Source organism: Vulpes vulpes, chromosome 15 (genome assembly GCF_048418805.1).
Source record: "Vulpes vulpes isolate BD-2025 chromosome 15, VulVul3, whole genome shotgun sequence".
NCBI lineage: Eukaryota > Metazoa > Chordata > Mammalia > Carnivora > Canidae > Vulpes > Vulpes vulpes.
In genome coordinates this window covers 71,620,039-71,646,838 of record NC_132794.1, presented here as the reverse complement: position 1 = coordinate 71,646,838, position 26,800 = coordinate 71,620,039, and the positions used below count along the sequence as shown (strand labels likewise).

The 26,800-nt window shown below is 39.2% G+C and overlaps 1 protein-coding gene across 24 annotated transcripts in view; it reads right to left on the bottom strand.

Annotated features, from left to right (window-relative positions):
* Nucleotides 1-26,800, bottom strand: part of MAP2K5 (mitogen-activated protein kinase kinase 5) — a 259,266-nt gene that overhangs the window by 85,395 nt on the left and 147,071 nt on the right. For all 24 annotated transcript variants that reach the window (XM_072738900.1, XM_072738899.1, XM_072738891.1 and 21 more), the window contains one exon: nt 20,583-20,654. In XM_072738900.1, coding sequence (XP_072595001.1) covers nt 20,583-20,654 — 72 coding nt within the window. The remainder of the gene's footprint in view (nt 1-20,582; nt 20,655-26,800) is intronic.

The window sequence follows — 26,800 nt, the reverse complement described above, 5'->3', positions numbered from 1 at the left end:
CTAGCAGGAAAGTGGCCATTTCAAGGCTGAGAAGTTAGGACTGTAGGTCTAAGTTTGAAATTGGGAATGGCAATTTTTAGAGAGCTTCCAATTTTGCTTGATTTGCAAACTGCCATGTGTTTCTGGGCCAGTCACTTAATTTTGGTCTTGGGATTCTCACCTGTAAAAACACAATGATTCAACCTGGACAGAGTTGATATAAACTAATAAAACTTACGAAATATACCATAACATATTTAAAGAAAATAGTGGCAAAATTTTGCAACTTCATAATGTGGCTCATCCTCAGGCCTGTGAAATCCTTTGTATGTATTTGTAACTACTTTCAAAGTAGAATCACAGGGAACTTTGAAGCTGGAATGAATCCAAGAGAGCATCAATCCATTTCACACATTAGAACCCTAATGGTTTAACTCTAAACCTATTAAAGAAGTTCTCGCACAGTGAATCAGGAGAAGCCTAGGGCCTGACCATAAGACTTGCAACTTAATCCAGTGTTCTTTCTAGAGTTTTACATTGCTTTTCTACAACTTGAGGAGTTGTGCATTTGTTTCAAAAACAAGGATATTACTGAAACATTAATGAACTTCTTTGGAATTGTGTTTAGTATCGTTTCAAATAACAAAAGAGCACCTACTTCATTTTATTAGAATTGCATTTTATCTTGGACTTAAAATTATACCCCCCAGCTTTTTGATTGTGTACATTATTTGTTGACTCGGTTTGAATGGCCTATGGGTATTACCAATACCCAAAGCTACCTGCAAAGAAAAAATATTTTGTTCCTTAATAAAGACAGACATGAAGATGCTGTGGTTAATTTTCAAAGATCTAAAACCAGTCTGAGCAATAGCAATGTAATAAGAATGAACCATATGACTTTGTAAGGTGACTACTTTGAAAAGGCCAACGCTCATTTGGATGTATATTTATATATACGTGTCTGTTTTGCAATGCCTAGTCAGTTTCATTACCTTGTACTCATTCTTACATACTCAGAGTTCACTGATTATCAAGATATAAAGTTATACTACTGAGATGCCTGGGTGACTCAATTGTTCAAGCATCTGCCTTAGACTCAGGTCATGATCCTAAAGTCCTGGGATCAGTCCTGGGATCAAGCCCCGTATGGGGCTCCCTGCTCAGTGGGAAGTCTGCTTCTCCCTCTCCCTCTGCCCCTCACTCCACTCATTCTCTCTCTCTCAAATAAATAAAAATCTTTTTAAAAAAGTTATACTGCCATTATTTCACTTGGTAAATATCATTAATCAAGGGACTAGTATAAAGCATAGACAGCAAAAACATCACAAGGTGGGAAAGAGAGTGTGGATGTTAATCAAACCCCCTTTCAGTTTAATGTGATTGTTTGTTGCTTACGTACTGCTTTATTTTTTAAAGATTTTATTTCTTTATTCATGAGAGACACAGAGAGAGAGGCAGAGACATAGGCAGAGGGAGAAGCAGGCTACCCGCGGTGAGCCTGATGTGGAACTTGATTCCAGGACCCTGGGATCACAACCTGAGCCAAAGGCAGACACTCGACCATTGAGCCACCCAGGTGTCCCTGCTATTTATATACTGTCTTAAATTAGGAAGAGGAGAGACTCAGCTCTCCACTCCCCTTACTCCAATCTTACCTAATACAGGCCATCCATTCGCCTTATATTTCGCAAACACTGTGTTTCTGGACAACGGGAGCGGGCACACTGAGGGGGAGCCACTGTGGTCTACCATGGCAGTGATGGCAGGCTAAGCCTTTGCATGATTGTATATTGACTTGACAGGCAATGGCAACTCTAGAAAAGCTGTCACCCATCATCACAGTCATCTGTGGATGGCAAGTTATGTGTATCTTTCCATTTGGAATTATTAAACAACCAAGAGGAGGATCTCTCATCTAAAAAGGCTAGCAACTTAGTGACTAGTAGATAATATTTAGAATATTTTATCTCAAGCCATTCTATAGACACTGTGTCCCTCACTTGGGTATACGTTTAACATGCACTGAGGATCATGGAAGAATTCTGTCCATGTAGCTTTCCAGAGCAGAAGAACCTGCCCATGACACATACAGTGGAAATCTAAATTTGCTGGCTGGTACCAATATGGGACATTGGTTTTTGCTAAGGAAGTAAATAAGCAATGATTAATGGAAGGCTTAAAAAAGAGTGGCATAAAATGAAAAATATGAATTGTTTCCAGTCAACACAGAGCTTCAAATTCTCAAGTCATTATTGTTCTATGGAGAGGCCAGGCTACAGTCAACTTGGGAACTTGCACTCATCTACTTGGTGCCCTCTGCCATAACTGGTACAATGTAATAAGGATGGCTGATATCATTCATTTACTCTATAAGACCCCCCCATGCATACAGAGAGAAAATTCAGTGCAGGCTGGTCAGCTGGGAGCCTCTCTGTACCAGTCTGCTTGGAAACAGGTGTCAGGGCTTGAACTAGTGAACTCATCATTCTTGGGTCTGGCTTTGCCTTGTGCGTACTTTTCTGACATCCTATGAAATTGCAGTCCTGTCAACTACATTCCTGGGAGAACTACTCTAAGACATCTTGCAGTTCTGACCTCTTTGGAGCCAGAGGACAGAGAATGTTTTTTTGTCCTTGACCAGAGCAGTTCAACAATCATTTCCTTTCTTCTAGACCGCCACCACCTTGCTGTTCCAGTAGCAGGACAATGATTCCAATTCTGCACCAGTGAAAACTGGCAGTGGCACCATTAGGCTGGTACCAAAAGCAGTCATTTTAGGGCCCTGGGAAAGGAAGCTGCCTTCCATGTATGTCACAGGCCTTCTAAGTTTAATGCAACCAAGGTGTTTTTGTTCCACACTATTTGTCTTGTGGCAAAAGAGAAGGAAATATATAGCCAGGCTCTGGAACCCTTTTATCAAGTTCAATTAGGAGAAGGCAAAAAAAGAAAAAGGTCTCTTAGCAGATATGGCTGCCTGAAGAACAGGTCCCTCATGAGGCTGTCAAAAGTCAAAATAAACACCGAACCCTGATGAGAAAGAGGGAGCACATATGCTATGAGTGAATATTTCAGAGACAGATGGACCTGGGGCCATTCCGTATCTTTTACCCCTACTGGTCTATTAATCTACTTGCATTTCCCCAGTTTTTATTGTCAAGGTATTATAAATTAGGAAACTTACAAAAGAGAGTATGTAATCTTCTCTGAAATGGCCTGCAGATATGTCACTGTACTAAATGTGTTTCAGATTTAATGAAGCTTTAATGTCCTTTTTAATTTTGCCTGTTTCTGTATCACCAGGGGTCGGGCAAGGCAATCAGCACTCAAGAGGGTGGTTTGGTTTAAAACTAGGAAAAAACTCATTTGCTTATGAGTTGCACTGTATTTTCTTAATTAAATTTACTGAGTAAAATGGTTTAAGTTCAGCCAACCAATGACCTTTGTATGTAGATTTAGATTTATAAATAGGTTAACAGTTAAAGAAAGGGGAAAAAAAAGAATCACAACAAAGCAAACAGATTAGGACTAAGCCAATAGAAATCTTTGCTCTCTTTATCATCTTTACAAAAGAAGCATTTAAATATAGGCAGCTTAAGTCCAGTTAAAAAAAAAAAAGTATATTGAAAAATGTGGATGCACATAAGTGCCAGCAATTCATCAAATGACTCTCACATCCTTTTCATTCCCAGGAGGGGAACGGCTGCAATGTAAAAGATTTGGAAAAGCTTTATTTATTTTTTTTTGGGGGGGGGCAGAGGTAAAGAGATGGGAGAGGGAGAGGATTCTATTTAATGTTAAATAAAAAAGTACGTTTTAATTCTAAATACTTAAGATTCAGCAAACTGCTAAATACTCTGTTCATTGTGGGAAATTCACTATATAAGAGGCAGAAAAAGAATGCTCTGGAAACATTTACCATCAGGAATACATTTAAATAACAGTAAACCAAAAAAAAAAAAAAAAAATAACAGTAAACCACTAACACTTCACTGTAAAACTAAAATTGTTCCTTAGTGGCATCTTACTGATCTTTGATTTGTCCTATCATAATCTATGAAATACTCTTGAGTTAGCAGCATTTGAATATGTTGGATTTTATCACTTAAATAACAAATATGTGTGTGGGGGTATGATCATAATGACTGCCAAATGCATAGCAACAGCATGAAAGAAACATCTGTATTTTTAACAAAAAGATAGAAGATATTTATTTACAAAGCAACAAAAATGGCTTCTGTTGAGAACATGAATAATTATGTATGAAGTCACAAATGATAAAGAGAAAAAATAAATTATATCAAGAAAGAAAGTGGGGAATACACATTCCAAATATGTTTTTGGTGAATCATGTTTCTTAGAATATCAACAATGTATGAGTAGTTTTAAATTTACAGTTATACTAAAGAGCCCTGGGTTTCTTTTTAATTCTTAATTTAGACATATTCTATGTTTGTTGGCATAACTGCAAATTGAAAATAAGCATTTTCAATACAGCCAGTGATCTAGCTGAAGGAGGACTTTATAGTCTGAAATGCTCTAAAATTTGTTCTTAATTACCTTGAGCACATTTTATACAATTAAATTTCCATCTAAGGATCTTGCATTTAGATTGTGCACTGCAGTTAAACCTTCATTTTACAGAAATGCAGCAGCCACTTTGGAACATTCAGACACAGGGAAACTTTAAAAAATCAGACTTAACTACTGGATTACATAAAATTCCCTAGGTGAGATTTCATCCCAAGACCAATTTACACAGTCCTAGGGAGAGAGTTTAAATCATCTGAAACTATGCTGGTGAAGAACCATAATAAATATTAAATACCTCAAGATCTACCCTAAGATTTTACTTTTCTTCCCATGTATCAATTTCACTATCCTCTTACTGAATGGTTTAAAAACAATCCAAAGGATATAACAGCAATTTACCAGTGTTAAAGTGCTTTGGAGGTTAAACTGACAACAAAGAACACAGAAACACAAAGCGTCTTGAAGTAGGGTTTCAATTAAATGTGGAGGATTTAGCAATGCAGGACCAAAAAAAAAAAAAAAAAAAAAGAGTTACAAATTAATTTAATCTTCTGCCTATAGTTTGCAGCTGCACTCCAAAGTGTCTAGGGCTTAAGAACAAAGCGTTGAAAGGCCTCGGAGTGAGGAAAGCTTCAATTTTTAATGTATAACGCCATTAGCTGATAACTTGTGGAATCTGCGACCCCTGCGGAGGGGCATAAGTGCGAGTAACAGAGACTGATGAAGTGACATATTTGTTCGTGTCTAGAACTATGAGGAAGAGGGTTATTACTAACACCATCAGGCCCAACAGAAATATGCCCTAATAACCTTAGGGACCTTCCACGTTATCAGTTCTCACTACATCAAATATATTAAAATCAAAACCTAATTCACTTTAATTAAAGACAATTAGTTTGTTTTACTATTATTGTTTTAACTTGCATGACATTATACTACATTGCAAATTAAAGATGGGATAATAAATGTAACGAAAGCACTGAACTATGTCTACCTTTCTACCCTGCTTCGAGAAATAAGCTTATCACTGGTGTCTACTGTAAAGAAATTCACGAATACCATCATTAAAAGTGGTGTAGAAACGTTTCACTCTAAAATGAGTATAGTAGGATTGTGCAAATCTCTTCCCTATTCAATTTATACTTTTCACATAACACTTTCCTATAAACTCCAAGGATTTCCTTAACACAAACAGAATTATGGCCCAATGGAGGCACCAGAAGCTTAATTAATTCGCCCAAGGTCATACTGCAGGTTGGTGGCAAAGCTTGTTAAATCACTAAGAACTGTGGGCTCTACAGATGTTTTTGGCAATGGCAAAGGACCCTGTCTGCAAAGGCCTAAGAGACTTCTAGTGCAGTGGGTGAACCACGACAAATAACTCATTACGGCTGTACAAAAGTGCCAAGTGCTCCTGAGAGCTCGCAAATAACATGTTTTCTTTGTGTCAAAAGAGCCTAAATGTGAGGTTCCCATCAGGAGTGCTTCTTAACATGTGCCAATATTTAAAAAAGAACTACTCATCCTCACTAGAGTCCAAGGATAAAAAGTAAATTTATTTTAACTTAAGGAGGCCAAACACTTGCACAAAGAAATAAATCAAGTCCTTCTCCATCATTCGGAAGGTCCTACATTCTATCCCTCAGACTACTAATAATAATGAAGAAAAGACAGCATTACAAATAAATGTTTCCAATAGAGTGTGCTTTTTTTTTTAATTAGAAATGGGCTTATTACAGTGGACATTTAAATGGGGAGAGGGCAACAGTAATTCACAAGTACAATATCCTAATGCTGTTCCATTAATTGCTTTATTTGTTTCACGGTTAAAAATGATTGCTTGCTGTAGCCTAACGGTGGATGCTGAAAAGCATGATACATTGAGGTCTCAACCTGGGCAAACTGTACCTAAACTTACACTTTATTGCAGCTTAGTTCACAATCTTCACCTAATATAGGGGTATATCCCAGTGCAGCAGGAGGATAAATCATCCTAGAATATTACTCTGGCAAAGTTTAGCTGTGACTGGAGCATATGTGCTTTCGAGCCACTGAAGCAAAGGCCCATAAAATACACTAATTACTGGAAGTTATGGTCACTGAGTGATTGATAGCGCTCTGCAAGGCAACTTCCTCATTTTCAGCTCTTCTGACGGGCTCATCCGCCACATAGCAATTATTAATTCATGACCCACCCCTCGGGCACTAGTACCTTTACTTCTAATTCTCCTGCTACCAAACTACTGCTACAGCTGGACACTGTCTTTCTTCATTCTGATGGCTGGGTAAGGATGATAAAAAGTAGATTTCATGCTAAATGCTATTGTTTTGAATCTTTAAACGTTGCTCGGTCCTTCTAACCCTGCTGTCCCAACATAAATTCTCTATTCTCTCCCACAATGCTAGTTCACTTTGCATGGTTTTCTTTCAGACTGTGTGTGTTTGTATATATGTGTGTATATAGCTATCAATCCATCTGTCTATATACTACATTAGGCCAAAAACTCTGACTGAATAATTTTTTGCATGAATACTATGGTTTAAATACAATTTTAACTAGGCCACAGTAAATATGAAGCAGCTGATTAAAAAAATAGGAAAACAAACCCTCTTTATTTAAAGAGACCACTTTTTTAGCTTTGAAGATACTCTGTTCCACGTTGATTTCCATTGGCATTTTTACTGAGAGCAATGCTAATTAAAATATCTGGGTATATAACCAAATCTCTAAAAGTCACCGAGAAACAACTGCAAAGGTCTCTTTTGTGTACTGAAAGGAAACTCAGTGAGAAATTCTAAATTAAAAAGAGATAAAGTTCAGTCATGATGGGTGAAAGCAAACAATTTACTTTTCTAACAGAAAAAAAATGAACTTCAAATTTTTGCACAACTCAAAATGCAATACTGGGGGGGTAGTTTATCTGGATTCTAAGACAGTGTAACAACAGATGAACAGATGGAACTCTAAGTCACCTATCCTTTCAGGACTTGGTTCAAGTTATTCTTTTTCTTCTGCTGGGAGTTAACCCCAGAACACAATTTGAAGACAAAATTCCTATCACTCCCTGTCCATACCGTTCCCTAGGCAGCGTTGCACATCCTACCTGGTGACATTTCCTAGTGTTCTACATCTTCCTGTGTCTCTAATGCCTGGCAAATTTTAAATTTTGTTTAAGGGCAAACTCTTAAGTCATACACTTTTGTGTTCTCCATGACACCAGAAATGGTATTTTTCAGTCAGCTGACAATAAGCATTTGTTGGTTATGATAAAACCCCTGATGGTGACGTCTTCTAGAGCCTAGCCAACTTGGTAGTGCATATTAGTTGTTTCTATGTTATAATACTTTTTCTTTTTTTAAGTAAGTTCCCCATCCAGCATGGAGCCCAAAGCGGGCCTTGAACTCATGACCCTGAGATTGAGACCTGAGCTAAGATCGAGTCAGATGCTTAATTGACTGAGCCACCCAGGAACCCCTCTGCGCTACACTACTTTAATGAACATAGTATACAAACTCTTCAGTATTATGGCTTGATAGTCTTAACTGACAAGGCCTTCTTACACATCACTGCTTAGAATAATCATTTTCACATATTTAAGCATTACGATTAATTTAAATGACTTATTTCTTATTAAAGACTTAGGGGTTGCAAGAAGGGAAAAAGCCTGGCCTCCAATCCATCTCTAATCCATCTCGTATACTTAATTCAATAACCATTTTAACCTTCACAGTGAGAATATTAAGAAATGATACTCTTTCAATATGTTTGTATACTGTTGACCTGTGTCTTCTAATGGTACATAAGTTCAATTATGACAACAGACACTGGAGACCTAGCTCTGGGTATTGGGTGTGTGTGGGGGGGGGAGGGGGTGTTCCTCCCCTTCTAAATTGCTCACTGGAGTCATGCAGCTGCAAGTACCTGAGAAAATATCAGTGCGGGTATATTCCACTGGTTCAACCAACTCTATACTTCTATTTCTAGACATTTCAAAGTCAAAGGAGTCATCATCAGGTAGTGTTCTCATACTTCTAGCATCTGTATGATGCTCCTGAGAGAGAGGGAGTGGCCACTCCCACCAGGGTGCCATGCATGCAGGTGAAATCATCTTGGATTTTTCATTCTTAACCACCATCTGGCTGCACCCTCATCAGAGGCCTCTGTGGAATCCATGTTGAATGGCTGCACCTAAGATTCCTGATCCATAGAATCCTGAGTAAATAAGGGGTCATTATTTTAAGCCACTAATGTCAGGTCCTTTATTAAGAGTAATAGATAACTGAAATGCTTTCCTTGAAACTGATGTCAGCCCTCCTTCTCATCTTCCCTGTCCTATGCACTTCCTTGGCACTTTTATTTATCTTTTTACCTCTTAGTCAAGGAGCTCCTGAGGGCAAAGTGAGTATCCTTACTGCCAACATAGAATAGCGCTACATAATACTTACTTATTAGATGGAATTCTCATCTACCTGCTTCCTAACAGAGCAGACACACTGGAAATTAGGTTAATTTTTGTATTTCTTTAGAAACATAAACTAGGCATTGGCTTCTGAAAACCGATGGTACATGTACACTTTGAAACATGGTAATACTGAAGCAGCTATAGAGACAGTGTAGGTAGTAAGCCTGGGACAAGTAGTCTTGACTGACAAGCAGAATCATAATAAACCAGTCTTTTCCTTTATATAATTTCCTGCTCATTTACATTTACCATTTCCCTCTTCTCTTCTCAAACTAGTTGGTCTACTTATTCTTTATAGTATAATGATAGCAGCAGAGTCAGGGCACCTGACTGCTGCTGCCTGGTCTATTCACTTAACCTTTCTAAAAAAGTCCTTTTATTTCTCTGGATCTCAGTTTCCTAACTTGCAAAATTGGAGCTTTGCTGCTTATATGGTGGAAGAATCTTGGGTGCCTCAAATTACTGATTTTTCAGTCATTTCCCATCACAGCGTAGAGGAGCCTAAATGAGGTTATGAATATCAAGTGGTTTGGTTAAGCATTAGGTATGTGTAAAGTGTTATGTTGTCACCCTTCTTGTGAGAATGACATTGAGCCAGAAGATGTCAACAACTGAAAAAAGAAGACAGAGCACCAGACTTGACTCAGAAGTTATCGATTCCAGTCCTCTTTTGCCCAGGACTGGCTCTAAGGTGTCACTGTGGGCACATTTACTTCCTCTCCTGGCCCCCAGCTTCCTCACCAGTACAAGGACGGATCTGATTTAACAAGTTCTAAAGACTCCTTTGAGATAAAAAACCAAAACCAAACCAAACATTCTAATCTCTAAGAACAAAATAAGGTGTGTAAAAGAATTGCCTAAATAAATTCTATAAAAATGTTAGAGTTTTTATTAGCCAGTTCAGAACCAAAGTATGTGCTATGGTCTGTAGGATCTTCAAGAGGATTTTTAGACTGACTTCCAGATCATTGGATTGAGTATTGACAGAATTCTAGGATCAGTGGTTTTTACCACTGGACATCTTCAGGGAGCAATAGTGGTTCCCCAAATAATCACTCACGGAATTTAGAGCTGACAGGTGTCACTAGAAGACTGGCCCCTTATCTTTTAGATCTCAGTTTAAGAGATCTTAATTTACACACCACAGCACTCAGTTACTCCTATCACATAATGCTGTTTGTTTCTGTCTAATGACTTGCTCTTGTCAAACACCTTCTTTGGAAGGTAGGCTCCACGAAGGGATTTTGTGAGTTTCCATCACTGCCATGTTCCCAGTGACTAGCACGGTGCTTGCCACACATTCGACATTCAATAAAAAATCTGAGTGATTAATGAATATGTTGCTGCATATTATCTAACCTTATCCCTGTTTCTTCTACAAAGCATTGCTTCTTAAGAAACAAAACAAAACAAAAACTTGAGACATGGCATGTGGTTATTCAGTCACTATGTAAATAGGGCATTTGTATCCCTAAAGAGGACCGATTCCACTGTGGCGGAATTTCCTTCTTTATATTAAATAGAAAACTATGGGTTGGGTTTTTGTGTTTTTGGTCATGTTAGCTTCAGAAAGTTCAGCCTGGGGCAGCCCGGGTGGCTCAGTGGTTTAGCACCGCTGTTGGCCCAGGGCGTGATCCTGGAGACCTGGGATCAAGTCCCACATCGGGCTCTCTGCGTGGAGCCTGCTTCTCTCTCTGCCCGTGTCTGTGCCTCTCTCTGAGTGTGTCTCTCATGAATAAATAAAAATCTTTAAAAAAATAAAAATTAAAAAATTAAAAAAAAAGAAAGTTCAGCCTGCCAGTCATTGAGCAGCAGCTTGCTTCTTCTCTACTGACAATCCTTCAAACATTTGAATATGGGTTGTCAAATGTTTGCTTTGTCTTCTTTTTATTTCTTTATTCTTCACATGAAGACTTTGTTGATTTAATGTTTCCTTAAAAGTCCAAATCACGTGTGTCTGTGTGCACACAAATGCATACAATTTGGACATGTGCTATTGGAAAAAAACTTTTAAATCAGTCTGAAATCCATCAAAATAATAAAATGCTTAGCTGGGACTGCTAGCACCTGTTCCATCTTGTTTTGTCAATCTCATGGTTGTTTAGATAGTTCTGAGCACAAAGCAAGCTCAACAATGCCTCATTCAGTGGGAAACACTCACTTTGTCTGCCAGTTGCACATTCACTATGATCACTGACAACCTTGGAAAATGCACATTTAGGCATGGTAATCTGAGACAGCTGGATCCCTTCACAAACCTTGCAGCACTGAACTTGTCAACCCATCATCTCCCAAAGGTCATTTTAACAGTTCCTTTTTGCAGTAAAGTTGTAAAAAGTTTTAGATTAAAAAAAGAAAAAAAGACCATGGAAAAAATCAAGTTGAGACAGAATTTATAGAAAGGGGAGTTAAGAGCAGAGGAATGAGTGACAGAAACTGTGACATGCATTCTTCAATGGGAGGGAAGGAGGCCCATGACAAGGACTCTGGACCACTCTCCTGCCCACTTTCCTATATGATCTTCCCCTGAAATCTCCTTGGTGTTTCGACCCTTCAACTTTGATCTTTTTGCCCTCTGATGGTTTCAGCAGACACTTCTGATCAACAGGTAAAGATGTTTCACTAGATGGAGCAGCAGACCGAACGTATGATAAGATTCAACTTCTACTCATGTTCTTGATAATAATTATAAAAAAGGAGAGGTGAAAATATCAGTGTTTAAGTAGAGCACACCAAATGCCAAGTTTTATGGTCTTGAGAAGCTGACAGCAGCTGTTCATAGGGTATCCAGAGCCATACGTCACCCCTCAGACCAGGTTCATAATCACCAAGGGCTAGAAAAGCAAACAAAGCCGCAGCTGTAGACCACTAGAGACAGCCGTGTCTCTGGGTGTTTTTATGTAGGGGGGCAGAAGAGATGGGTTCTTCCGTATATTTAGGAGCAGGAACTGAGACTGGATAATACTCCATAGTTGTCATTTGGCAAAAACACCCAATACATAGATGAGGATGCTATTTCAAACAGAAGCTTACTCTCAAAGTAACTTTATGGGGTTGTTATTATTAAATGAAAGTGTTCATAGAAGAGCCATGAATACTGAAAGTACCTGTTTTCCAAAAATGTGTTCACTCTTGTTTATCATCTGCCTCCCTCGTGTAAGTTCAACAAGGAAAGGGAATATGACTGTTTTATTTATTCGTGTATCCTTGGCACTTAATAAGGTGTTTGGAACATAAAAGGTGCTTGGTAAATATTTGAAGAATGGATGAATTCTAAAGTTACCTTCATTTTATAGATAAGAAAGTGACACTGGAGTAGCAAAATGACTTGGCCCAAATCACACTGATTATAAGTGGTGGTACCAACATATCTTGGTAATTCAAAGTCTGAGCATTTTAAGAGTTCAAGAATTAGGATGACAGCCCTTGAATCTGAAAATCATATCACAGAAAGAAAATTTAGCCACTTTTCATCAAACTTCTCCAGAAGCTTCTGTCAAGGGTACTGGGCTGAGTGATCCATGCCACTTTTTCAATAGTTTTATTTTCATTTCACATAGCTCAATGTATTTGCTTGTAAATGTAGAGGATTACATCTCATTTTCTTGGTATCTAGTGAGTCTTATCTAGCATCCACTAAAAACATGTATAAAGGCAGTATGTTAAAAACAGGGTATGTTCACAGGTTTTAACATTTCCATAAAACAAGGTGATTCTATCCAACTATTTTTACTTTTTTTTTTTTTAAAGATTTATTTATTTATTTTAGAGGTTGGGCAAGAGGGATGCAGAGGGAGAGTCTCAAGCAGATTCCCTGATAAGTGCGGAGCTGGACACAGGGCTCAATTTCACAGACCTGAGCTGAAACCAAGAGTTGTACACTACTTACCTGACTATCCCACCAGGCACCCCAACTATTTTTACTTTCTATGATAAATTTTCCTTGGGAAAAATTCTATTGAGATGTCTACAGAAAATTCAAAAAATTTACCTTTCCCCAGTAAAAATTCCATTTCTCTGGGCAAAACTGTTGACATATGTCACTTAGAAAAAAGTAAGGTTTTTTTTGTTTGTTTGTTTGTTTGCTTGTTTTTTGTTTTTTTGCTGGAATATTAAAGAGGAATACCAAAGAGCAATCTCGAACAACATATAAATATCTTTCTCATGTTATAAAATTCAAATGAAAACATTTTCTTTGGTGATTTCTTCACCTCTGTTTCCTCTTCTCTTTCTTCCTGAAACTTCTGCTTTTCACTTTAGACTATCCGACCTGGTTCTCTAGTTTTCATTTCTCTGTTGTTGTCATTCTCTGAAAGTTCCTTTGTTACAGCATACTGTTCTTGTTTCCTGAAGGCAGTATTTTCTCTTATCCCTCCAAGAAATACTATAGCAGTTCATCTGACTGTTTCTTCACTTCATAGTTTCCAAGGTCTTCCAAGTTGCTTTTGTTTTTTTTCCAGTTATTTTAGGTCTCTGTGTGAAAACCCTTCCTCATATATCTTGCCAAGAGTAAAGGACTAAAAATCTGGCTGGAAACACTGTGCTCATTGGCAGAGCTTGCAGACTGACATAACATGATGTAACATGAACCCCCAGTGTCTGGATCTTTAAGACTTCTTGGTCAGATTTCCTTAGAGAAAGTCTCTTCTCCCTGAAAGGTAATCTTGGCTGCCAGCATTGTAGGAACAGGGTATGATAGGAAGGCTGGGAGCTCTCAACATTTACCATTCCCTTAATGCCTCTGTGCTTCAGTAACGGGACACAGTCTTCTACAGTGCCAGATATCACTTATTTTACTCTTTCCAAAAAAGACCTCCATCTTCTTGTGTTGAGGCTGAGGAGTGGTGACTGTGCACACATGCTGAGTTAGGGGAAGAACATGTGGGTCAGATAGCTTACGTGTTTCTCAAACAGACTTAAAAATAATTCTTTCTTCTTTGGTCCCACTTTCACATCTAGTTCCAGATAACTAGTACCACCAATTCCTGAGCCTTTTCGGTGTTCTATGGGAATTGGGGATGCTTGTCACTTGCTTTATAGCTAGCTTAGGATTTTTGCATTCTGATGTTTGCCGCTGTCCATCTGCTTCCCTGAATCCAAAATTTGACTTTGTAGTCTTCTTTCCCTTTTGCTTTGTCTTCCTGATAGTCTGACTTTTTTTTTTTTTAAATCCCTTATGGTTATTTTTAGCAGAGTTTGAAATGAAAGTGCAAGGTATGGCATGTTCCATGTTCTATGCTTTATCCAAGTTAGTGGCCTTTCTGAACCAAATAGAAATATTTCAAGAGATAATTCCTTTTAAAGAGAGGGCAAATTGGCTTAATTTTCTCATTGTGACCTTTGTCCAGAAGGTCTGAAGTAAAGCTTCCATCTAAAGATGAGGACCTTGAGGCCCAGAGATTCAATGACTTATTCAAGAATCTAGAGTTTATAATGACAAAGGTGGAATCTGAATCTAGGTCTATATCCCGGCAAAAGAAAATCCCTTTCCACATCAAAACATTTGCGATCTATTCAGCAAACATTTATGTATGCTTATGTTTAAGACTCCATCAAACTTCAAGCTCTGAACTTTATTTTCAGAAACTGCTTTAAAACTATTACAAAAGTATGAAAAAACCAAGCCAAAAAGATTTCTTGAGTGCCCACTTAGGGGCAATCGAATTGTGCTAGAGAGTGTAGGAAGTTTTGAGACTATCAGATTTGCATGGTATCATAAGGAACTCTGACATGCCTATAAATTATTGTAGCACAAAGTAGAAAAGGCAGATGCCACAAGGAAGATGTAGATGAAGGTCAGAAGAAAAATACGTGATTTTTCCTGGAGAGATCAGAGCAGGTGTCATGAAGGATGAGTATTTAAATTCTATCTTGGGGAGATGAAGAAAAATGGTATTCTCTAAAGAGTGAACAGCACGGTATTCCATGGATTTATTTTTAACTTGGTAAAGGTGATTCTAAAACTCACAAGAGAAACTCTAACTCTTTGTTGAAATAACAGAACTCATAAAAATCTTCCAAAGATGGTGTTACTTTGATGACAGTGACCTTGTGTGGCTCTCTGAATATGTTCTTCACCTATCTAGAGACGTTTTTCTCAGCCATGGACCTTGCTTTCATCATTTAACACATCATTCAAACCACTTCAATAAAATAGGGATCATGCTGAAGAGGAGTCTCAGAGGACTAGATGACACTCCAATTAACCAAGCACATCGAGCCAGATTGTTCTATGCTTCGGACTCAAGAGACTGGCAGAGAGAGGAGGCAAACAAAGGCAGAAAGAGCGAGGACCCAAGTGAAAAGAGCAAAATGCATGTGTTAAAGATGGGCTTTCAGCCTGACTCCTGCAAAAAAACCTGTCAGAAGATTATTCACCACCAACCTTAATAAGGTTTATAATAACCCTCAGATAGAATCACTAACCATAACATGTACTTGTAGAGCATACTCAGTGAGAATAAGAACATTATAGGACTGGCCTGGTGCCTTTTAAAATATGTATGCATTGTTCTGGGTACTGCAAATGCAAGGCTAGAAGGGGATGTATTTTGACTTCTTTTTTGAACCAAGAAGGGCTGAATGAAATATCCAGCTTTGGCGAACATGTTGTGATTTAAATGACACAAGAATATGAATGGAATAATGAATTTGTGAAAACAACAGTGGGGCTTCTCTCCTTAAGCTGTTCTGTGGGAGGAGAGATATACACTGAACTCCCTGTGAAATTAAGAAATTGTGCCCTAAAATGTTTAGGTATTCCTCTCCCCTATAGATTAAATAACATCATCAGACGTGGTGAAACAAAACTCTTATTACCAATTTTCATTTTAAAGTTTAGCCCTGAGGTCTTGAATGGCAACTGCCAGGGTGAATTGTCCTAAAAATCACCAAGTTGACTAAATCAGTGCGAGCTTTCTAGAAGAGTCAAATATTGTGGGAAGCAGGATTAATCCTTCCAGTTTGTCTTAGTCCAGGAATTTTGAACCTTTGTTAGTGGGCCTTACTTCTTTTTCTCTTTTCTTCTTCCTTTTTTTTTTTTTTTTTTTTTTTGCATTTTCACACTGATTTCTTTCATGAAGTTTCAAGGAAGAAGAGCAATTCTACATGGATTCTTTTTCCCATTACATAATGAGCCCATACATACTCCACATATGGCAATGGCCTTTATTTGGTTTCACAACTAATCCACATGAGGAGAACTACAACACATTTAAAGATCTGAGTATCTGAGTTGAAAACCATAAACAAAAAACAGAAAGGGGCCAGATTCGTCTCATCTAGTAAAACTGCCATGCTCTAGTGAAGCTGAATAATCTCATTTTTTTTCCCTTCTTAAGGGTAATCTCCATGTTTATGTTACTTCTGCCAACTCTAAATACTACATGCAGCTGACAAAATCCTAGAAGAGAACCATTTTATCCCACGGGGATGCTGAGCAGAGAGGAGATGGGGAGGTTCTGTCCCTGTATAAAAGATAGTCTGATATTAAAGATTCTTTGCTTAAGGCACAAATGTACCTGGCTGTGACTTTTTTAATGGCACATTTTAGTGGCATGTAGCATCATCTTTTATGAACGAGTGTGCAAGAGGCCTTGTTATGACACCCATGGGGACTGTGACAGCACATTAATGAGGGAAGGGCGGTATGGAGAAGGCAAGCAAAGGTGAACCTTGCTATTTTGGGAGTTGAAAACAACGAAGGCCGCTTCTGATGCCTGCATCACCAAATTTCAGGGATGGGTTGGGAGTTTATGGGATTTGCAGGGGGGCAAGGGTGCTAGCAGAGATAGAAGGGATAGAAAACTCTAGTTCCCATTTTGTCTCGATTTGATTCTTGTGTAATTTCAGAAAAATTTCCTTTGCTCAGTTTCCTGTATTTGTATCTCATTTGTTTCTTTACCACCAGTATTCTAGGGGAATAAAATGACTCAAAACACTTTGAGGAAGGTACCCACACAAATAAGTAGTGAAATGGCCTAGGCGAGACCTAGTAGTAGGCTCTGAGACTAGATCTCTCCGGAAGTGTTCACAGAGATTTACCTTAGAATGTGCAGGGCGATGAGGAGGGGCTCTTCCCTCTTTCCCTTCTTTCTCCCAGTGGCAAACTCTCTTCAAGACTAACCCAGTTCAACTTTCAACTCCTTTGAGAAAACCCACTTCTCCCCCAGCCCTGGGGCTCAGGGTACTCTGGAAGCAGCTTTACTGACAATGCTCGCATGCTGTTTGTTTCAGCTTTAGATGTCTTGTCTTCTCTATCAGAAGTGTGCCCCCACTCTCCAAGGCACAGCACATGATAAGTGCTTAAACAGTAATTATTGAATGAATGAAAGTTTTTACTTGTCAGGGCACACACCTAGAAAGGGAGTCTTGTTTTTAAAAGTGAGGATAACAGAAGAGAAGTAATTCTTTGACGATATTAACTATGTTTCAAAACATAATTTGTTATTTGGAATTTTAAAATACTATTGAGATTTATACTTTTCTCTATTGTGATTTTAAATAGGATTTGCCATATTTATCCCAAGCAGACTGTGGTGAACACAAAGTGCATCTTGTGGACTAACTTGCCCATTTCTTCAGATAATACTCTCATTACATTTGCCCTTAGGGAAAAGAACCTTGGAGTTCTCGTCATCACTGAATCACTCACGTTTCTCATCTAAGGGCTCAAAACCTCTGAATCGCCTCCCCTATCACTTATTTTGTGTTACCCTGTACCCCCAAATGAACTTGGTATAAAGCACACACCAAGGGCCTTACACTCTTCTCTAGTGGCTTACTGGTCTACCATTTGCGTTCGGTCATATGCTGTCACTTGCTTATCTGGTGGGTCATGAGCTCCTAGAAGACAAGGGCTGCAATCACACAGTTCCCTCTGAAGCCATTTAGTTGAGCATCATGCACAAAGAGGTGCTCAACAACCCTTCCTGATGATCATAATCAGACTGCACTTTACATCCTGTACCAACATTACCTCCTCATTCTGATAGAACATCTGGCTTCTCACCAATCATTTGAAAGCACAGGAAATGCTAAAACACCTAACCCTTTCTGGCCCTCCCTCCCAAACGTCTGTCCTCTTCTACTCTCACCTTCACTCCATGAGCCAACACATTCCTTCTGGCATTCAGGTGTCCCAGACTTACTGTGATAATTTCTTACACAGCCCCTATACCTTAATCCTCCTCAATCTTACAAATTCAATGAGTCTGTTTTCTTCAGTCTTCCAGAAACCATCTAATACTTTACCTCCAGGATAAATGAACATGGTTGACAAAACTCCAAATACATCAATGCAAACTCCTTCTTTAAAAAGCCTCTTTTTTAATCTTTGCATCCCTACCACCTACCAAAATATTGGCAGACATGTGTTTCAGCGTGCAATAGAAGTATGTTCTATGTATTGGGCATCTATCAATCTACCTACCTACCTACCTATCTTAATTGATCTCCCTGTTTGCCTGCTTGCCCTCCTATAGTCCATGCTCTACAGAGCACTCCATGATTTTTTGAAAATATAATTCAATCATTTCCCCTCAGAGTAAAATCTAAAGTCCTTACCATGGCTTAGAAAATAGTATGTGATCTAAATCCTCAGCTATCTCTCTGATTGTATTTTCCCCCATTTTTTCCCCTTGCTAACTCCACTATAGTCACCTCTCTCTGCTTTCCTTAAACATTCCAAACACACTCCAGCTTAGCAACTCTGCTCTTGCTGTCCCCTGATGGCTCCCTCCTTTTACATCATCCAAGTCTCTGCTCAAAGGTTACTTTATCAGAAAGGATCACTCTGCATTATTTTTCTCCATAGGACTTGCCACCACCTGACAAATTACATATTTAGTTATTCTTCTGTTTTCTGTCCTCATGCCCTACTCCATGAGTCAAGACTGGAGTGTCCTTTCATTACCATATCCCTATTGCCCATTTAAGAAGCACTGCAGGACCTCAATACATAAGTGAAAAAAATGAATGTACAAGGAAAGAAGAGTGAATACTTATATGTGTCTTAAACCTTAAATCTTAGTTATGCTCTCTCACACTACTGCATGTTATGTCACGCTAGGGTATATCATCATCCAAGTCACTCAGCTCTGGAGTTGATGCAGAAAGTTAAAGAAAGACAACAGACTGCTTAGAGTCATAGAACATTAGTCTGGAAAGGGGCTTAGAGATCATTATCTTACAGAGGGAGAAACTGAGGCTCAGGGAGGGACAGTGGCTTGTACAGGACACCTATAAGACCAGTAGCAAAGGTGAAACTGCTATCTCTGTCTTTCATTCACAATCTGGGATTCTTATCTCTACACTGCAAACTTCTCAAATGTTCTACACTCCATCTAGTCATTTATTAAATGCATTCAATGACAATGATTTAAATCTGCAAAGGGAATTTATATAACAGCAAGGTCTAAGCTCCACAAATCAAAAGTACTAGTTTCCCTTGAAACAAGTTACCTGAACAAACCCTTCAGGATTCTTTTGGGTAACTCCATTCTAAGCTTCTGTCTGCCATTATTGCTAACCTCTCAGTTCATGCACACATATCCTATTTCCTCTTAGATTCTTTTTTGTGAAGAAGCAGAAGAATATGGCTTAACAAACACTACTTTATTTTTGCTTTCTTTCTATAGCACAGGTGAATTGAGTCTTAAGATATTCCCTTATAAACTCAACTGCATTCATGCGTTACAAAAATCACAGAAAAAGTATCTGACCCAAAAAAGGTGATAAAATCATGATTGCAACTCTATCCATGATCTTATTTAAGGAGTCCTTTCTGCCCTTTTTTTTTTTTTTTTAAAAAGCCTTCCTTTCTATGAATCAATGCATGTGAGAAACAATTCTCTGGTGAGTATCCAGATTCTATACTAGTATAATTCATGAGCCAGATGTCCTTCTAATGGAAATTGTACACATTTCATTACAGATCAATAGTCATTGTAAAGAGTCATTGGCACAGAGTTCTATTGGGGTTACACGTAGCACACTAAGATGAAGTCCATTCTAACTAGAGCTATAAAGAGTAAATACTGTGCTAAACACACATACCCTTCATCCTCCCCCAGATTGTATCATGCCCTATCCCCCAAGAAGTGAAATGACCATACTGGAGTGAAGTGTTTTTTTCTTTCTGAATAAACATATAGAATTCACACATCCAAATGAGTAGGGCTGTACTCTTTAAAGTAATCACCTTTGGAAGTCATATATGCATTCCAACAAGGCCACCATTCCACAGAACTTTTCTGGAATCTCTCTTTTATTATAATGCAGGCTCTCCAGACTTGGTGTGCATAAGGATCACCAGGGAACATGTTAATAATGCAGGTTCTTAGAGATGTGAATTTAATTAGTCTCAGAGGGAGTCTGGGAACCTGTATTTTCAAGAAGCTCTCCAGGTAAGTTTTATACAGGTGATATGTCAGAAACAGCACCTTAGAATGGTCTGTTCACAAGCCCTTCAAGGATACCAAAAGGACCTTAAAAGTCTGTGTACACATATACATAACACACTGGAGATTTATTTATTTTTTCAAAATCTTCATTCTTCCTGATATTAGAGTGGGTATACATAGAAGCATCTATTTGCAAACAACATACCTCCATGAAAGAGATTCCTAAACTCCAGACATCAGAATGGATTCCATATTGCTCCCCTGAAATTCTTTCAGGCTGTAAGAGAACAGAAAGGAGCTGGTGAGTTGATGTGAGCTACTCCAGGAAACACTAGTGTGAGCTTAGCTAAGGCAGGGAGCCATCAACATTTTGTGGTACTTTATGAAGCACAAAACAATATCGTGTATGTGTGTACAGGTGTATTATACTGGTACATACAAAAACGATATAGGGTAATATGGATAGATATAATCTCACTGAATCCCCCACACAGTCCCTGTGAGGAAACCTTTATTACCTCTATTTTACAGATAAAGAAAATGGAGGCTCAGATTGGTGAAATCATCTAGGCAAAGTTCTCAGCTAGGAAATGAGTTGAGACTTAGACCCAGGTCCTCTCTCTCCAAATTCAGTGGTCTCAGCTGTGAAGTGACAAACTATACAACATTATATAATGTTATCACTTATTTGTACTTTTGAGAGTTGGGTCTGGATCACTAGGGAGTCTGTTATTTTTAATTTTTAAACTTTTCAATTTCAAACTAAGACTAATACAAAAAACATCCATATTTCCTTTGCCCAGATTCACCTATGGTTCAACATTTTATTCCATTTGTCAGGGTTTCTTTCTTTTTTTTTTTTTTTTTTTCTTTTTCAGGGTTTCTTTTGATATGAACCAAGGAACAGTTTGAAAGGTCCAACTGGGACAACTGGTTCTCCATTCAAGATGTACAGCAAATACTGGTCTAGAAAGCCACTACATGCACACTCTCTACTTCAACAAGAATAGTTTCATAGTGAAGTGGATGTTGCCTGGTTTCTCTATCCCTCCAGGATCTAGCATTGAGTATCTACTTTACAGAAATCTTTTGAATGAACACAGGGGCACATGAATAAAAGACACTCAAGTCTCATGGAGGTGGAATGATCGCTCAAGGTTACAGAGCTGGACATGGCTGGCCTGGGATTATAACCCATACCTCCTGGCCCTCAGGGCACCATTCTGTTCGTGGTACCACCCCTGGAGTTCCTGCTGGCTACCAGTGGCATCAGCTTTCAGGAGCTTTCATGGGACCCTGAAGAGTACCTAGGGCCAGATCAGCCGGGTCCTCTGCACATGGAGGAAGTAGGCACCTACCACTCACCAGCAGGGCATATGCCAGGGGAATGGAAGATATGAGCCAGGTGCTCTCAGGTTATTGGCAAGTCCTACATCTCAAGAAGTTGGCTTAGCTGGGACCCAGAACTTTGTGACCTACTTTCTGCCCACACCTATCGGGCTACCTCAATATACTTACTGCCTTCTCTTGTGACTACTTGCCACAAAATTACATTACATTTCCCTTCCCTTATTTATTTCTTTAATTTATAAACCCTTTTCCCACCAAGAACAATTCTTCCCAAGGGCCAAATGTCATGTGACCATTTCTCCCAGCTGCTCATAGACATGCTCATTGCAATTCCCCAGGACTTTGACATTCAAAGCCCTCCACCATGATTTCTGAAGTTCCTTGTTCACACATGAACGAATCTATTATCCAATTCCAGCCAGTTCAATAAGTACTAGGATGAAAGCAGCCAGTTACAGGAATATCATCACCATCGCCACCACCATCATCAAAAACATGACTGTGTGCATTTACTGAAGAATTTCCATATGCTTGACATTAAATGCTATTCATGCATGTTTCATTTCAGACTCCTAAATACCTATATTACATTGGTACTATTATCATGCCCTTTTAACAGATGAGAAAAAGGAGGCACAGAGAAATTTAGTTTGCAATCACTATATAAGGATAGTAATAGCCATCCCAATGATCACCTTGTATATGCCAGATACTGCACCTTGTGCCAATCTTGCAAAGTTAGATACTATTACCCTTATTTTACAGATGTAAAAACTGAGACTTTGTAAGATTGACTTGCTGAAGTCTAGAGTTGTGGATCAGCATCAAGTGTGTTTAGGAACACAGCCAGGATTCAAACCCAGGTATGTCTAACTGCAAAATCTGGGTTCTTTCCAGTGTGTCAAACTGCCCCCAACACTAGTAGTCAGAAAACCCACACACTAATCTCAATCTGGTATTTCTCAAAATGCAGTCCTCAGACTAGCCATCAACTGCCTGAGGTGCTTATTACAAATGAACCTCCTGAATCAGAATCTCTGGAAGTGGCTCCAGGAATCTTAATTAAAAAAAAAAAATTTCCCTGGGTGATTCTTTGGTACACTCAGCCATAGTCACTAAACATTTCCACGTTCCCTGCAGAGATAAGGGCCTATCTTCCTCTTCTCTGCTTAGTTAACGTTTCTTTTTCTTTTTTCTTTTCTTTTCTTTTCTTTTTTCTTTTCTTTTCTTTTCTCTTCACTTCTCTTCTCTTCTCTTCTCTCCTTCTCCTTCTCTTTCTCTTTCTCCTTCTCCTTCTTCTTGGTGAAACGTTCCTCCACTTCTCAGGAAAAATTATAAATTTTTGCTTCTGTCCTTCATGAAAATGTCTGTATCTTTAATATTAATTCATTGCACTGTGTTGTAACCATCTGATTACTAGCCTATTTCTCCTAGGATGCCAAGAGAGTGTCTTTTCATCTCATACCTAGTACCATGGCTGGCACACAGCTAGTATGCAGTCAAGGTATATTGCCTTGAGGGGATGCAATACATGTTTACTGCACATTTGGTTTTAAGCATGTACCAATGATTAAGTCCCCTGGAGTGTTCTACTAATATAATTTCCCCAATATTATTGCTATTCATGCCCACCATGAATGCCCAGCAAATATGAAAATCCTAAAATCCTCCAGAATTCTTTATTTTTTTTAAAGATCTTATTTATTTATTCATGAGAGACACAGAGAGAGAGAGAGGCAGAGACACAGGAAGCAAGCTCCTTGCAGGGAGCCCGATGTGGGACTCGATCCCAGCACCTGGGATCACCCCCTGAGCTGAAGGCAGATGCTCAACCACTGGGTCACCCAGATGTCCCAAATCCTCCAGAATTCTTTTTTTTCCCTCTAGAATTCTTTTTAAAAAATCACCAAATGTTGCCTTCCTCCTGTTTCTCCTTTCCTTACTCTCTTCTTTTCTTCATTCCAAAGCTGATAGTTATCACTATATATAGCACTCATGGTATAGAATAAGCAAACAAATGAAAGTGGAGCTCACATACAAAATATTTTGGCAGGACCAACCATAAGATTACATATATTCATAACATTTGCCTATTGAACTAGTAAAACAAGTGCAAACTGGAAGCTGAAAATAAAGCATTGAAAAATTGGGACACCTGGGTGGCTCAGTCGGCTGAGCATCCAACTCTTGGTTTTGGCTCAGGTCATGAGATGGAGCCCCATGTCAGGGTCTGTGCTGGGTGCGGAGCCTGCTTAAGATTCTCTCTCTCCCCTTCTCTCTCTGCTCCCCTCCCCTGTGCATTCACACATGCTTTCTCTCTCTTGAATAAAATAAATAAATCTTCAAAAAAATAAATAATGAAAACATTAAATTTAATTTAAAAAGAAAAAAAAATAAAGTGATACTGGTCACAGGTATTGGGAGGCAAATAAGAGAGCTCCTTAAGGAAGAGATTCTGACGACCTCTTATTGGAGAAATAATTCTTGCAATGAGTTAACAAAATGAGATCACTGCTGTGATGCTGTGCTCAAGCTTGAATGCTCAGTGAAAGTAGGTAGCCAGCTTTATGGGTCCACCTGAAGACCTGGTACAGTAGATACAGGCTGGGAAAGGCGCCCAAGCCCCTGAAACGGACGCAGGCACAAGATGAGCCCTGGTACACTCTGACTTTTGGAGCCAGGACTTCATGGCCCAAGGCAGCACAATTCAAATCTGTTCTCACACTTGAAGCCAAGGTGGCCTGTCCTGTCTAGAACAAAATGAAACAAAACAAAATACCAACCACCAGGTATCGCACTACTGACAGATCTTCAATGGATATTTTGCGGTTAAACACCAAAAGCTGGGTTACCTTCTGACATGGCAGCTGTCACCAGTGTGGTGAATAAACAGGAAGAATAGCAGGAAAAACATGACTCCTGTCTGAAGCACCTTTGTACTGAGGTTTAAGTGTAAGGGTTGGGGGGGCAAATTCTGGTCTGTTCTTAATGAGAACAGTGGGGAGTGGTGATGGTATAAAAAGCAGAGTTTAAAGGATCTGAAAGGGCAGTAGCTCTGAGCTGCACACTCCACTCCTTCCAGTCACCTTCTGTGACTTGTTATTTACCCAGGACCCATGTTTTGCTGACTCATTCCAGAATTGTCTCTGTATACAACAGGATTCACTTGTCAAAAGCAGGAAGATACCAAGGTACATCCCTTATTTCTTCTGATAAAGAACTTCTGCTCAGGGTTACACAACTCAGAAAATTAGCAAAGTATGCACAACTACTTGAAGTTAGTAAGTAATCAAAGTATATATCACAAACAATGGGGAATTCTTCTTCTTTTTTTCTTTTTTAAGGTGGCAAGGTCCCTGCAGGTCGTGGAGCATACTGGTTAAATCAGGGTTCTGGCATCAGACTGCTCTAACTCAATCTATCTTCCATATCATGAATCCTTTCTTTTGCTCTACCCAATATGGTACCATGTAGTGAGTTTTTAAATTGTAATCTAGTAGTTCTGTTTGAGATTTTTCTCAAGCCTACTAGGTCGCTTTTAAAGTCTGTGATCTAGGGGCACTGAGTGGCTCAGTGGTTGAGAGTCTGCCTTTAGCTCAGGGCGTGATCCCAGGGTCTCGGGATTGAGTCCCACATCAGGTTCCCTGCAGGGAGCCTGCTTCTCCCTCTGCCTGTGTCTCTGCTTCTCTCTCTGTGTCTCCCATGAATAAATAAATAAAATCTTAAAAAAAAAATCTGCAATCTAAAGTCTGTGTGTCTCTGTCGTTCCTGCTGCTTCTTCATGTTGTCTTATTTCCTTGTGTAGTTTCTGTGGATTACTTGCTAGCTTTTGCTCTTGAAAAAATTTTGAAGAGATTCTCTGAGGCTTAATGTAGATGTTGCCCACCTCAATCCAGATTCTTACATGAAGTTCCTTTTCCAGCTCAGGCCATGAATATAATCAGGGTGCAAATCTGTGTCACAGTTAGTCTATGGCTGCAACCTTCCCCCTCTTCCCTTTCCCTTGCTTCTCTGCTTGGCTCTGAGAAGCCTTCTCTTATGTTCCCTGGGACTGGGGGAGGAGGAGGAGAGGCAGCTCTGGCTCTGGTTTGCTCTTATTCTGAGGGTGAGCCCTTCAGATTTCCAACATAATACAGAGAAAATCTCCTTTGAGATCTCTACAGAAGATCTCCTCCTCCTCTGAGACCCTCTGCCTTAGGAGGACCCCCATATCACTCACAGCTGTGGTACAGGCAGGCACATGCCCACAGGAAGAAGTAGCTTCGGTGTTCCAACATTCTGCCTCCCTCTCTATTGCAGGATTCCATCTGAAAATTGTCCTGCTAGATCCCATTGTCTTTTTAGCTCTTCAGTGCATTTGAGATGGTTTTAAAAGGATTTTACCTAGAATTTTTCAATGGAAGAGTTGGTTCAAATAACCTAACCTGCTGTTACCAGAAACTGGAAGCTGGTGTCTTAACTAAATCATGACTCTCATTATTACTTGGCCAAATTTGAGATCCTGGGCTAAAGTCACTTCACCTTCGGTTTCCTTACCTGTAAAATGAAGACAATAATAATATGTAGATTTCATGGGGTTGTGTGAAGATTAAGTGAATCTGTGCAATGTGCTTGACTCAATACCTGTCACACAGGAATGTTTGGTAAATGCCAGTCTCCTTCTGATCACCACCGTTGCCATGACCATTGCTGCATGAGCATGGCCAATGTTGCTGTATCATGTAATCTGTCTAGGTTTCATTCTGGTGAAGATACTTTCCAAGGGCAAGAATAGCTCAGGCAGGAAAAAATGTTCAGGAGAGAAGAATAGTTATTTTCATGGACTTTCTTTTTTAAAGATTTTATTGATTTATTTTAGAGCAAGAGAGAGAGTGCACATGGGCAGGTGGAGGGGCAGAGGAAGAGAGAATCTCGAGTAGACTTCATGCTGAGCACAGAGCTCAACACAGGACTTGACCCTGAGATTGGGACCTGAGCTGAAATCAAAAGTCAGACACTTCAGCGACAGGGCCACCCAGGCACCTCTTGATGGACTTTTCTGATCACAAAGCACAAGTATTTGGGTAAGGTTCT